General features: G+C 51.6%; 1 protein-coding gene across 1 annotated transcript in view; it reads right to left on the bottom strand.

The window, feature by feature from the left end:
• Positions 1-74: 74 nt before the first annotated feature.
• LOC128278443 (dentin sialophosphoprotein) overlaps positions 75-14,372 on the bottom strand; it is a 16,622-nt gene continuing 2,324 nt past the window's right edge. The window contains exons 2-8 of the mRNA XM_053017176.1: positions 10,511-10,615; positions 7,073-7,639; positions 4,572-4,780; positions 4,423-4,492; positions 2,979-3,131; positions 326-496; positions 75-140 (exon numbers count right to left, since the gene is read on the bottom strand). Coding sequence (XP_052873136.1) covers positions 75-140; positions 326-496; positions 2,979-3,131; positions 4,423-4,492; positions 4,572-4,780; positions 7,073-7,639; positions 10,511-10,615 — 1,341 coding nt within the window. The remainder of the gene's footprint in view (positions 141-325; positions 497-2,978; positions 3,132-4,422; positions 4,493-4,571; positions 4,781-7,072; positions 7,640-10,510; positions 10,616-14,372) is intronic.

Raw genomic sequence — 14,372 nt, 5'->3', positions numbered from 1 at the left:
ACGTATGCACGTTCGCTCATTCACACGCGCACAAATAACCATTCACGCACAAACACGCATTTTTTTATATACGCTTAGATTAGTGACGTGATAAGACGTGCTTTGAAGTTAACCACTCGTTCACTGGTTTGTGCGATTCGCTGTGGAAGAAAGATGACAAATGGAAAGGTTTTGATCAATGGTAGGATACAAATGTGGTGTGTGTGTGGGTGTGTGTTGGTCGAAATGCTAGTAAAACTGCTGCTCTGCTTATCTAGGAACTAGATGATGGTGGTGGTGGTGGTGTGTAGAGGGGCATCAGGTCAGGTCAGGCTAGGTCACTTACCAGAATCAGATCCTGGATGAGGTTAGACAGACCGCGGTTTGCCAGCACGAACAGGCGCGTCACCGGTCCGGGGATGCCCTCAGTGTAGCCGTCACCCTTGCCGAGGTCGTGATCGTCCGGCGAGTGGGCTTTCTCGTCGCTCTGTTCCGTGCCCGAGCTGCCCGACACAAGCTGCAAACGTGTGAGGAGACATGGAAGAAGACAAAAGGGGTCCATCAGGAGTCGAGGTACCGAAACGTTACCAAACAAGAGCGTGCCAAACAAGAAACAGAAAAGGGACAGGCAGAATGAGAGAGATACAATGTACAGATGTGGTGTATGCACAGAAGAAAAAAAAACAGAAAAAGAGAGAGAGAGAGAATTAAAGAGGGATCGAGAGCGAGATAACGAGAAATGGAAGTTGTTACACAATGGATGTACACAGATCAAGCAAAGTACAGAAACGACCCAAGAAGCAACATGATGGCCCTGGACATGGACACTTCAAAAGAGATTCTGGCCGCAGCTCTAGCTCTTCGAAGGATTCTGGGCTTGAGCTCTAGCTGTGTTTGAGCTCGTAGTACACACGGTTAGTAGGTGGCAACCGCGGAAATGCGTGCACGGCTTACGACACGGCAAGGCACGAAGGAAACATGAAAATGTATGTAAGCTAACGTAGAGCAATGTTAAGTACACCTGAAACTGAACTGATTGAAAGAAGGGACAAGGAAGAATAATAATAAGAAGAAGAAACGAGAGAGAGAGGGAGAGAGAAAGCGGGGACGATATTCCACAAACCACAAGAAACAAAGCACAAAGTGCACAAATCATCGATCGAAGCAACGGACACATTGTAGAAGAAACCGAAAACATGTACATAGGTCAATGAGGAGCAATGAGCCAAATAGAATATAGAAGAATGCAGGCCTCTCGATTTTCCCCGCTCCCCTCTCACCCAACCCGCACTTCCACTGCACGGTTTGCATTCGATTTTGGGTGCGAGCGGTAGAATTGCAGATCGTTGGTATCGTTGTTTCGACCCTCGTTTTCAAAAGGAATCAGTTGCAATAAGGAAGCTTGCGCGGACATGAGCGGAACACGGTGGATCTAGTTTTTGTGTGAGCAGCGGCGGTGATTGCTACTGCCGTGTACGGTCCGTTCCTTTGTCCGATCAGTCACGCACCGTCACGGATTATTATGTTCTACGTTCGTTTGAAGGCCGGTTCTTGTCGCGAGCACAATCAAATCCATTCTGTACGTCGGTTTAACTTTCGTGGACGGTACGCCGTGGAGGATGTCTGTGTGGGATGGGTCCAGGGAGGGGGAGTGCGGGGTTGGGGGGAGTTGCTCGATGCACAAGTGAGGAGAAAGGGAACTGATTTAACTGGCTGGGGTGATGAGATATGCTTGCTTAGGCAGCCAAGCGAAGAGATGAAGAATTTAGATCAGCTACTTTAGTAATTAGTACGGTGCCTTGTTGATTACGGGGTGAAACTTGAGGTGCTCCGCAGTTATGTCTAAAACAGAGAGAAAGCGGGAGACAGCGGGGGAGCGAAAGATCAGGGACGGAGAGTTTAGGCACTAGACGACAACATGGCTCATTAATGGGTATTTCGGTTTGTTTGACTCTTAGGTTAAGAAACGAAAACACTAGAGGTACACTAGTGTCAGAGCTAACGTTACTAATGTAACTGTTGTTTAAACCGGAGGCTGTCTGAAAGCGAATTTCAGGTGTCTGACCCGCTGGATATAGGTGATACAGATAAAATGACTAACCAAATAAAGGGTGGTCCATGTAAGATCAGTTTTCAGGACGAGAGGGGTCGAGAAAGGACCAGATACAAAAGGCAAATGTACTGAAAATAGTTCGACCGAATAGGCTACTGCCAAGCCAATCATTGGTGGGCATTTGTCCAAAATTGTCTTACATAAGAATATGTCTTGAATGAACCTTTGAAACAAATGTTCAACCATTGAAAAATATTCAGCCGTTGTTTTTATATAACCGAATTAAAAAAACTCATCTGATATGGACCGGCCCCCTGTAGAAAAAGGCCTGAACCAACGGGATTTGTGGAACTGCATGTTAAGGCTCTTCTGTGGACCGATGGAGTGGTCTGTTGAGAGCTGCACGAGCAGGTAGGCATATTGCTGGCACTCAGAGTTGGTCGGATTAAAGTTTCTCTAAAGTCCCTCGCCTTGATCTTGATGATGGTTGGAAAAGGTACATCTTACGGCTGGTAGGTAGGATTCTGACGTATGTACAGTACGAGTATGCGCTTGCGTTGGAGCAGTCCCAGGACAAGTAAAACTTGAACCCAGTTCTTGTGAGCTTGGAATGTTAGGTTTTGCAGAGGGTTTATGAGTTAGTTACACTCGCTCTCAAGATGATAGTAGTAATAGTAGTTGTAGTAGTAGAAGACTGGATTAGCAGTAGTAATGATACTGCAGGAGGAATAACACAGATAGTGGGATAGGATGACAGAGATGAAAAGAAAAAAAAAAAGGCAGAGAGAGAGAGACCTCTGGGAGGAAACACTGTGCTAAGGAAGGAAGGAAGGAAGGAAGAGGGACCGATGGAGCATTGGAGGGCGGGAGTTTTGGGGGGTGGGGGGAGGGATCTTGTTTCGAGCACTGTTTGGGGCTGCTGAGTTCAATTGAAGAGTCTAATTACCGAAGAGTGGCTATGAGAGGTGGCAGAGTGGGAAGTAGTGGAATGTCCATCGTCTTTACTGTTGTCGGTCTCGAGAGCGGTCGTCAGTGATTCGGTGCCGGCGACAACCCGATAAACGGTTCCAGCGGCACGCGCGGCGCGATCCGCTGCCCGCTGTTCGTTTTAATTTTGTGTTTTTTTTTATTAGTGATTTTCGGGTCGGTTTGATTTTTTAGCAAATGCGTTGTGTGCGAAAGAGAGAAAGAGAGAGAGAGAGAGAGATTTATATATATAGATAGAGAGAGAGAGAGAGTGAAAGAGAGAGACAGAAAAAAGAGAGACCAGAAGAGGTACCATGGGACAAGCCAAAAAAAAAGAGAGAAAGAAAGAGAGAAAGGAAGAGAGAGAGAGAGAGAGATGAAGAGAGAGAAAAAGGGGCCGGAATGAGCTGGATAACTTTAGCTCACTGGCAAGGATTGGCGAGGGCACTTGGCGTCGGCATCGGTTCCGGGTCAAGTCAAGGAGCAAGTTGTTCAATAAGGCAGTGTTGGGACGAGCCCTGACAAACAGTGCTCAAGTAGTTGCTGGGCGCGATCTGCGGCCAGCGACCGAAGGCGGCACCATTACCGCAGGCATATCTTAGTACACTAGCATCACTTTTGCTCTCATTTGTTCTCTTTCGTTCTTTGTCGCTCACTCTCTCTCTCTCTTTATCTCTCTCTCGGACCTCACAGCCTCAGTCGGAGATCCTCCAGGATGAACCTGGAGCGGATTCTTGCGGAGCCCGATGGACCCGAATGTGTTTAGAAAGATATAGGATCAATTCAAGCAGTAGCAGCTTGTTTTGATTATCTAGCGTGGCTCTAGGCTCCCTCTCTACACAGAACTTCACATTCTGGAAGTACATTGTAAACATTTAATGAAAAATTTGGGCGGAAAATTGGGAAAAATCAAAAAAACTTATATCCAAGCGGTGGTGAGTCTTCAACTCAAACTGTACGAAATTTGTCAAAACCCATTTCTGCATTTGATCAAAGAATTTTTCAGACGATTCTCAACGCATCGACGGAGTGACGGAGTGGTGAGAGGTTGGAGGGGTTAGGTTAAGGAGTGTGTGTGTGTCTGTGTGTGTGCACAAGGTTGTGAAAGTAAAGAATCCAATTAGTAGTAATCAGTCAGTCAGTGTCCCGGGGAGGGGGGTTGTTCCTTTGCCCCCTTTCCTCTCTATACAGCTGCCACACGGACCAGGGGACCCCGCAAGCTCCACTCCTTGTCCGCTCACCCTCGCGATTAATGGCGATGGAGTGGGTGGTGGTCGGGGAGGGGTGGTAGTTGTGAGGGGGGGGGGGGGGGGGGGGGGGGGGGGAGGTTAAAAAGGACCAGAGGCAGGGCATCCGCCATCCGGGTCCCTTTAGCAGCAGATGAGCCTCGAGATCCCCTTAGAGCCCCTTACGCGGGTACTTACGCGGATGATGTCGAACAGGAAGTTGCCTGAACCACCGCCGCCTCCGCTGCTGCCACCGAAGGACAGGAATCTGTGTGAGATAGAGAGAGAGCGAGAGAGAGCAAGAGAGTGGTAGACCAGAGATCAGCTGGCGTAGTTTTCGGTCGTACCTCTTGTTGCGGTCCTCATCGGTACCCTCGGAGTCGAGGGTCAGCTCGTCCAGGCTCGAGCTGTTGGCGGACGACTCGGCAGCGTTTTGGTCGCCGGAGACGGCCGCCTTCTCCTCGGTGGCACGCGCTCGCCGGATCGCGTTCAGCGTATCGCTCAGGCCGGCCAGGTCCAGTGTGTTGAGCGTATTGGCGTCCTCGCTGGTGGTGATCTGCGGTGTGATCCAGGTTTTCCATCCAGGTATGTACGGATAGTAGGTTAGCGTAGCGTAGTGGTTTGTTTGTTTTTGTTTTGGGCGGCGTTGTTGTTGTTGTTGTTGTTGTTTCGTTCAAGGAGTTCCGGAGTAACGGCCCCAGCGAGACGGAGCGAGCGTTGTTAGATGAGCGATGGGCCAGACACATGCACAAGAACACAGCACAAGGTACAAGTGACCCCAGCCCGCCCGCCAGCCGCCCAGCCAAAACACACACGAACGAACACGCACATAACGCAAGATGGAAAGGAGCGCGCGCGACGCACCGCGACGCACGGAGATGGAAGAGATGGAGAGATGAAAAGCGTTAATGATGATACACACACACACACCCCCTGGGGCGTTGACAGTCACTGTCAGTTCACGCGGTGTAAGTGGGGTGGGGGGTTGGCCCAACGCCGGCCACTACTGATTGCCTGTTCTGTTGTAGGTTTCATCGACATCGAGGTTCAGTTGGTGGCCCAACGCCTGAGGTGCCCCGTAATGGTTACTACTAGCTAGCTACTACTGCTACTACGCTACTACGCAAGGTGCGCGTGATGAGTGATGACGATGGCTGTCTGACTACTGGCTCCGGTAGCCGTCGCGGTAGTAACCCTTTTTTAGTATAAGATGCACGGCCTATTGCGGCCCCGAAGGCTACTGAAGGATGAGAGTTTTAGGTTCGAAAAATGAGCTGTGATAAAGGAATGGGCGGGTTAGGATGTTGGGATGATGTTGGGAGTGTGCCTTAGCCGAACCACTTTCACGGAGGGAGGGGGGGGGGGCATGAGCCCGTGCCAGTACACGGAGGATGAACTGGAGAACGCAAGGCAGATACGACCACTGAGACGGATAGAAAGAGAGGTGACGTGATTGGTGATAACGCTACTAGAGGCTACTACTAGAGGCAACGGAGATGATTCCAGATGCGAGAGAGAGAGGGAGAGAGAGAAAGAGACAGAGCTTACACAGAATGCAGAATGGATGATTAGAATGAGTTGTGGGGTCGAGAGATAGATAGGTGCTCCGGATGAGGCGAACATGATGCGACTTGATGCGAGCCGGAGTCGGAAACGGTCAAGTAGCTCCCCAAAACCCCCGCTGAAAAAAGGTACACTCAAACAACCGAACAAGGCCAACACACACACGCACACACACACACACCGACTAATGGAAGTTGAAGGAAAAGGCTTAAGAAAACGGGTCATAGCAGATGTTCGAAGCTCGCATAAGTACCACACGGCAGGAAACTAGCGTCAAAGCTACGGCGAAATCAAAGGTTGAGAGAGAGAGAGAGCGATGAACAGGTGATGAAAAGGTGAAAGATCGCAGAACAGTGGAAGCGACAAGAGAGACAGAGAGAGAGAGAGAGAGACATGTGCAACAGAGTGGATAGTGCTATTAAGTAGAGAGTAGTGAAAAGGGGCTCTACTATCTCTGCCAAACAGAGAAAAAGAGCTAAAAAGAGAGATAAAACAGGAACAAGGAAAACGGAGAACGAGAGAAGAGAAAGGGAGCAAGAGCGAATAAGAGAGAGAGAGAGAGAGACAGAGAAATGGAAGAAGGAAAAGGAGCAAAAAAGTGAGCAAGTGAGAGAAACACACAGAAAGAGAGAGATGCCACCGAATGCTCTCCGCTTTCTTTCGCCCTCTATCGGCCATCATGAACCCTGATTAGTACACACGACACTCTACGTGTCCAGGCGACCTACTACTACGGCGCGCTGCTAGCTATGGATCGTGTTGCTCTCTTGGCGCTCCGTCTTTGTGACGATCCCAATCGCCCCTCTACCTATCGGGCCTACCACGTGACAGCGCGCAAGTTACGTCCCCCGTTTTGGACGGCGGTCACGCTCGATAGTTGCTGCTGGTGCTGCTGCTGCTGCTGCTGATGCTAGTGTTCGCCGCGAGCTACTACACCCGTGTAAGCCAGCGCCAAATAGAGAGAGAGCCCGCTCAAAGAAAGGCCACCGGAATCAACCGGAAAAGAAAGTAACCGAAGCTCCAGAGCAGACGAATGATTACAGAGGAAGAGGAGACAGTGTAGAGACAGACAGAGAGAGAGAGAGAGAGAGTGTGAGCGACAGGGAGAGAGGCAGAATGCTGGTCCATTCCGGTTCCGGTTCTACATTTCTTCGCCCCCTACATGGAAAATGAAGGTCTACGGAGGCGCTATCGCATTGGGGGGGGGTGAGGTTCCTGAGACGCAAAGGTGTCCCCTCTACACGCCAGGTGACCCCACGTCACTCTCTGCGCGTCTCTCTCATACCAGGTTGGACTTGGGTTCGCTGGTGGTCGTAACCGCCGCCGCCACAGTCGATGGCGACGCTTCGGTGCTCAGGTCGAACTGGCTCAGGTCGGCCAGCAGATCGATCCGGTCGCTGCCATCCGCCGTCGACGCCTTCGACGTCGACGTAGCGCGCTTGCGCACCTCGTTCCGGTCGTCCGGTCTATCGCCGCCCAGGTCCAGTTCCGGCTCACTGGTACCGCTGACGGTTGTGGTCGGGGCGGTGCTACTTGGGCCCTTGCTGCTGCTGTCGTCGTCGTCGTCATCCAGCCCAGTGGACGGTGGGAACGTGGGCAGCGAGATGCTCACCTTCGGTCCACCGCTGCTGCCGCCACCGCCGGACGATGGCTTCTTGGTGTCGCTGCTATCGTTGTCGTCGTCGTCGTCGAAATCGAAATCGTCGTCGTCGTCGTCGCTGGAGCTCCCGCGGTTACTGTCGGTACCGCCGCCGGCTCCGCCACCGCCCAGACCGAGACCGCTGCGCAGCAAAATCGGGCCGATCGTGCGGAACAGGTACGAGGTGATCATCTGAATTTTCTGATCCAGAATCTACGGAGTCGTCGCCGGGGCGGTTCGTGTGGAACGTGTATTAATAGCCAACACTTCTGGGCCCTCGTTGGGACTTTTTCGTCGGGACGCAAGCGAGACTCGAGACTCGAGACTCGACCCTTCCCCCCGGGGGCTATACCTCCAGTTTTTATGCGAGCTCGAGCTCGAGCTCCCTGGCGCGAGCACTAGCACACAAACTACTCTCTGCCACGACTGCCATCTGCCGGAGATTTTTGGCGATCTGGCGCGGTCTGGAGCTCGAGAACGAGGGCGAGTGAAATGGCTGGTGGCTGACAGACTGGAGGTGGTGGTGGTGGAGGTGGAGGCGAGAAGGAACTGATGGACGATCTTCTTCGCCTCGTTCTTGATGTTGTTGTTGTTGTTGATGTGGCGTTGGCGAAATGGGTTTGATGATTTTTTTTTGTTGGATTTTAGTTGGTTGGGTCATGCGGACCGGCACGGCCGATGTATACACCGAGGTTAGTCTGACATACGTGGAGTGGAGTCGCGTCAGCTGAATGATGATGCGATACGAGCCCTCACGGGCCCCCGCACTGGGATGACTGTGTCGTGGTCGTGGTACGGAATGACTGATCGAGGTGGGTCTACCTGGGTCGGGGATATCTGTGGCAGTTGTCGTCGAGATTGGAGAAAGAGTCGTCCAGTTTCGGGGCCGTATGTCTTCTCGGGTCGGGTCTTCGCCTCAGCACGCCGTAGCGTCGCCTGGTCCCTGGGTGGCACAGTCGTAGTCAGATCTGTTGCGAACTCTTCGTTAGTTCCCTGGAACTGGCCATGAACTGGGCAAATGTCGCCCGCGGGGTCGCTTTCAGGGTCGCCAGTCGGGGTGCCGTCCGACTGACCGAGCCACCGAGTCCCGCACAGACTCCGAGCACCACAGCACCTGAAAACGGCCTGCCTCTGTTCGTTCCAATTCTTCGCGACTCTCTCTCGCGCGTTTCTTCGATAGACCCCAGAGCTCGGAGGCCCGATCAAACCAAGCGAGGGTGAGCTACGGGGGCGGGGACCGTGGAAAAGGGAGAGAGAGAGAGAGAGAGCGAGCTACGTGGCGAGCCGTGTGGATGTGTGATGTGGCTCTGTTGGGTACCTCGGTCCAGGAATCTCGGGGCCTTCAGTTCCCGACACACGACACCAGTGGCTGTGGTTTGAAGGCGAACGAGACCCCCGGTAGCGGTAGCAGGGTATTCGGGGAGAAAGGCAATCCGGAGTCGACGCAGGAGTCGACGGGTCGAGACGGGGGGTCGAGTAGTCGGGGCAGCAGGAAATACATTCGAACTCGGTGCAGATCGCTACGGTGTGCCGTGCCAATGCGTTTTGAACAATCTCTAACCACACAAAACACCCGGCCGGCCGTCCATCGAGGACACTCAAGGAAGCGAACGATCGCTTCCTTGTTCACCGCATCACATCACAAGGCTCTCTGGCCGTAACGTAACACGGCTGGGCAGTTTAGTTTTGCTGTTTGCTGTTTGTGTTCGATTCCAACATTGTCTGACATGACATGAGCAGGGTTCAATGCAATGTACCGGGTGCTCCAGTCCAAGTGTTTCCAAGTTTAAACTACCGATTGGTTGTCTTTTAAAACGTTAAACTTCATTCTGGAAACTAGTGCATATTTAGTAAAAACTTTAACATTTACGAAATGGGACGCTCGATACACTTTTGCAGCAATGCTTGGGAAATATCCAAAACATATTTCCAAATTAGTGGCTTGAGTCTTCAACTCAAACTGTGAGAAGCTCAGCAGAAGCAGTCGTATGCGGGGGGGTTAACGGAAAACTCCCACACGTGTCGTGCAAGAGAAGCCAATGCACCCCCCCGCCAACGAGTGACCTTTTTGGTCTGCGGATTTCGATCCCTTCTTCGGAATCCCAAACACTAGATGGAGAAACCTCTTTACAACTCTACAAGCCCCTTCAGTGTGCACTCTTCTGCACTCCAATCAGGAAACCCCCAATCAGGAATGGTAAAAAAGGCGCCGTGAAAGGGGGGGGGGGAGGATGTGTGCCGGAGGACCACCTAACTGTCAACATATCTATCTTCAAATGTGTCACAAATTGGCGCCTGCGGTGCCTGGTCCGTTGCGTCGGAGTGCGTCCACTACTACTACTACTACTACCACTACTGGTGTGTCGGGATGGCGACATTAGTGTGTCGTGCAGCGGATGGAAACGATGGATGGGGCCGATGGATAGTGAGGAGGACGACCGAGCACGGCACGGCTCTTGCGTCGGAGATGATACGCGGACGGAACGAAACGAAACGAAACATGGACGGGTGGAAATGGCGTAAATGGCAGCCCATGTCGCAGCAGTTAGCGGTTGGTGGCTGGTGGTGGCTGGGTGGTGGGTGGTGGTGGGTGGTCGTGGTGAGAAATGATTGGTTATGCTAACCAGGTATCAGATGGCGATGGCGATAGGCGATGGCGATGGCGGTGAAGGTGATTTACTAGAGGAGTCACAGGGGTTGAGGGTCGTCTAGAGGGGTGCTTGCTCGCTTACTATGCCGACTTTCGACTACAAACTCAACCGGGGAGCAACGGGTTTGCGTGTGCTGTGTGTGTGTATGTGGGTGTGTGGGTGTGTGCTGAACGTAACGCATGATGGCTCTCTGGCTCCTGCCGATCGCTCGGCAAAAGTGCCCTAACCGCCCTAACACACCTAACAGTCTAACGCCCAGATCCGTTACTGAATGCTTTCTGAGCCGCACACACACACACACACACACACACACACACACACACGCACACGTGCGCGCGCGCGCAGCGCACATAATCGTTCCAGTAACTTCCAGTGCGTGAGCTCGCTGACTCGCTGACTATTCTTCGCCCGCGATTCGTCCCCGCCTTCATACCTGAGAGATCGATGGGAACAGCTCGCGCAGGATACCGATCGTGCGTTTGTTGCGCTCGTTGATTTGCTGGTCTTCGGAGTTTATTAGCGTGATGACGTCCAGTTCCTGGAATGTTTAGCACGTGGCGCCGGCAAATGGCAGCAACGTGCAAAAACGAGAGCTTGTGAGATTCGGGGCTCCGACATCGATAAAAGAGTATTGGCGAATAAAATAGTAGTAAAATAGTAGATAAATAGTATGAAAGGTGTGGTGTACTATGAGCTTTTAAACCCCAATAAAAGTATTGATGGGTAACGCTATCGACAACAATCAATGCGTTTGAAGCTAGTATTGGCCATAAACGAACAGATTTTTCAAACATAACACCGGGCTCGATCACGCACATCGTAAAACCGGTCAAAACCTGCCGCGTAAATGTCGGATGGGAACTGGTTCCCCGCTACCCGCCACCAGATATTGCTCCTTCCGACCGCTACAGGGTGATCCAGCAAGTGTTCTCTTTTACCTTTGGTTATAAAACAAAAACGGCTTAATATTTTTCAATGGTTGAACATTTATTCGAAAGGTTCGTTCATCACAATTATGTATAAAACTAGCAGTTCCCGGCGCGCGTCGCTGCGCCTAATTTCATCCTTATTTCTCGTTTGGAGGCGTTTCAGAGGACTTCTTGGTGACGTATCCGATCAGCTTCCCTTTTCGCTTAACGTTACTCCTACTTTTGAAACGATCGGGCTTCCCGGTGACGTATTCGTTCAATCCCCTTTCCCGCCTCCCGTTACTCCTCCGTTTCCCGGTGACGTATCCGATCGGCTTCCCGTTGGATACATATCAAAACTCGCACCACCTGACTTTGGCTCAAATTGCTTGAAAATTATCCGAGCTTTGCTGACATTAACCCAGATTTTGTATGGGAGCCCCCTTTGTAAAGTGGGGAGGGGTTTCAAACATTCACCAGAACATTTGCCCTTCCCCAAAACTCCCATCTGCCGAATTTGGTTCGATTTGCTCGAAAACGTTTGTATGGGACGTTACGTATGGGACGTTACGGTACGTTACGTTTGTATGGGAGCCCCCCCTCCTCGGAGGTGTGGGAGGGTCAAACTTTCCTATTCACATTCCGGGGTCACAAAACTACGCTGTGCAAAATTTCACGCGGATTGGTTCAGTAGTTTTGGAGAAAATGCGGTACAGACAGACAGACAAACAACCATTTTTATATATATAGATACTCTTTTGGGTGCAGAAAATGGGTAAATATGAAAAACTTATTTCCAATAGCGTCAGCCACAATCGGTGTTTTTGTTATGCGAACAAACAAGCAACAGCATTGACGACCTCAAGACCCAAATTCAAATTGCTATTGCCGAAACAGGACCAGATACAATCGAAAATCGTACTCAAAAATAGGTCGATGGAATGGACTACCGCTAAGCCAGTCGTGGTGGATATTTTACTGAAATCTTTTTTTCATAAAAAAAAAAAATGGAAGAATCAACCTTTCGAATAAATGTTCAACCATGGAAAAATATTAAACTGTTTTTATCGTATATCCAAATGATAAAGAGAACACTTGCTGGATCACCCTGTACTGGTTCCGTTACATGAGTAACGGTTTGGCAGCACACCGCGCATGCATTCCAAGTCTAGGTCTAATGTCAAACCAGTCGTCAGTTGAGGAATTTTGGAAACATGTCACAAACATGTCATGTGAATCTCGATTACTTAACCTCTAGGGTTTGACATGGAGACAACGTACGATGAACATCATGGACATTTGCCTCATATTTCAAAGGTTCAATTCAGTAAACGGTGTGAACTATTGCTGTGTACGGTGTGTCATTTGGATCGTGCATATCGTGTGGTTCAGCTCCTTGTCAGCTCTTTTTGAGGCCCTACTTTCCCCGTTGCCATAAGATTGCCATACTTTCCATAGCCCCCATTTCGACCGTGCACCGTGCACCAAATTGTGTTCAACAGTAGTGCAACAACCCCGCCCCAAATGGAAGAAGCGTGAAGCACGCACGCACGCACACCCAATTGCGCAAACGCACCAGCCGCGCGCACCCCGACTGACCGGATTTCGGGGCCCCCCGAGGGCCGCCGCTCGTAGTGTAGTGAAATATTTCATAACCGTCAGTGGCAGTGAAAGCCACGCGGCCGAAACGGCAACGCGCGCAACAGCAAAACCAAAACAAAGGGGCGACGTAACACTGGCCACTGGGGGTGCGGTGGTGCGGTCAGACAAAAACCCACCCAAAATGGGTCACCAACACACGCGCGCGCACTTTCGTGGTCCTTTCGTCGTGGAGTTGGGATACTTTTTGCGTACTTCGCGTGCTGGTTTTTGGTGTGATTTAAATAATCGGCCCCAACGCACACAGAGAGAGAGAGAGAGAGACAGAGAGAGAGAGAGAGAGATTGAGAGCTGCTACTAAAATCCTCTTACGTGTGCGAAGGATATTGGCTACTGAAGCCCCGCCGTGTTTGTAGCCCAGTAGCCAAGTTTCATCGGGTGTTTTGACTGACCCGAAGCTCTCTCGGTTCCAAGCTTGGCTGTTACGGAACAGCGTCGGAGTTGCGTCAAGAAGCTGTTCCAATATTTGGAGTCATGCGAGTGCCAGTGATTAAGACGTTTCCCTTGGCGGCCCGACCGAATAACGGTTGGAATGTGAACATGTGCTTTGTTTATTTGAAGTCGCTCTGCTCTGCAGTAGTGCACCGGATTGCACCGGTTCCACTCCAGAGCGAGGTGCCAGGTGTGTCGCTCTTTTCGGCCTCATCATCGATGTTGGCGGCCTCGTTTGGGCCCAGAAGCATTGACCAGCGCGCAATCGATGGCGGAAGCAGGCGGCCCGCGTCCGTACGGTTCCGGTTTGCTGCGCTTGAGCCGTCGCCGTTGTCGTCAAACACGCGATGGCGTCATCGACGGTGTTTTGTGGACTTTCGGACACGAGGAATTTCCACTTCAAACACACAGCAGCTTCTGGGCCGGTTTCGCGCGGGTCGCCGAAAGTCGAGAAGGCAAACCACTCTCGGGGCGCGCGTCTTCGAATCACGAGATGAATCGTTCCGGCGTCCGGCACAAGGTTCAGACAGCTTTTGGCTACAGCTTTGGCAACTTTTTTGTGGTGGCGAACACACCGCTTACGAACAGTAAAGTACGCGCCAACATGGCGCGCGGCAAGGACACACCATCGGCGGGGGCCCTTTCTCTTCTGTTGCAGTTTAGTTTAAATTTTTTCTTTTTTTTTGCTTGTGATCCCATTATCCCCGTGTTCCCGTCAGCGTTATTGGGAGGGAGACGGAGGGCTGGTGAACGCGGGGTGCGGGGGGGAGGGTGGATGTAGAAGATAGAGTACGTTTGGAAGGATTGCCAGTTAGAGCGAGGTTGGCACGCACACGTTCATCGCTTGCTGCGGCATAGAAGTCTTTCGTTTCTTTTCGCTCACCAGCAGAGTGTGAGCGGAGCGGTTCGGTCGGTCGGTCGATCGGTCGGGAGTCGGCAGCGGCGTTTGGTTGCCGCTGGCGAAACTCATCGCGTCCACCCCGCACCCGCCCCCCCCCACCCCCAGCCGGGGTGGGAGATGCAGCATTAATCATAAATCGTACTCAACGAGACGGGCCTCAGAATGGCAAACGGAAAATGCGTGCGCTTCAAAGGGGAGTGGGGTGGGGGGGGAGGGAGGGGAAGGGAGGCTGGCTGTTACGGTTGATCTGACCGTTTTGTTACCTGTGCAAAACCGCTGCCCTTCATGCTGCCTCTTTCACCGCCCTTTCCTGCATTCAGTCTCACGCACCTGGTTTGCATATTTTGTTTTGTGTTTAATGATGAAGATCATCGGGGGTTGCCTTGGCGGTGTGC

The sequence above is a fragment of the Anopheles cruzii genome, chromosome X (genome assembly GCF_943734635.1).
Source record: "Anopheles cruzii chromosome X, idAnoCruzAS_RS32_06, whole genome shotgun sequence".
NCBI classification, from domain to species: Eukaryota; Metazoa; Arthropoda; class Insecta; order Diptera; family Culicidae; genus Anopheles; species Anopheles cruzii.
This window is presented reverse-complemented; position numbering and strand designations above follow the sequence as displayed.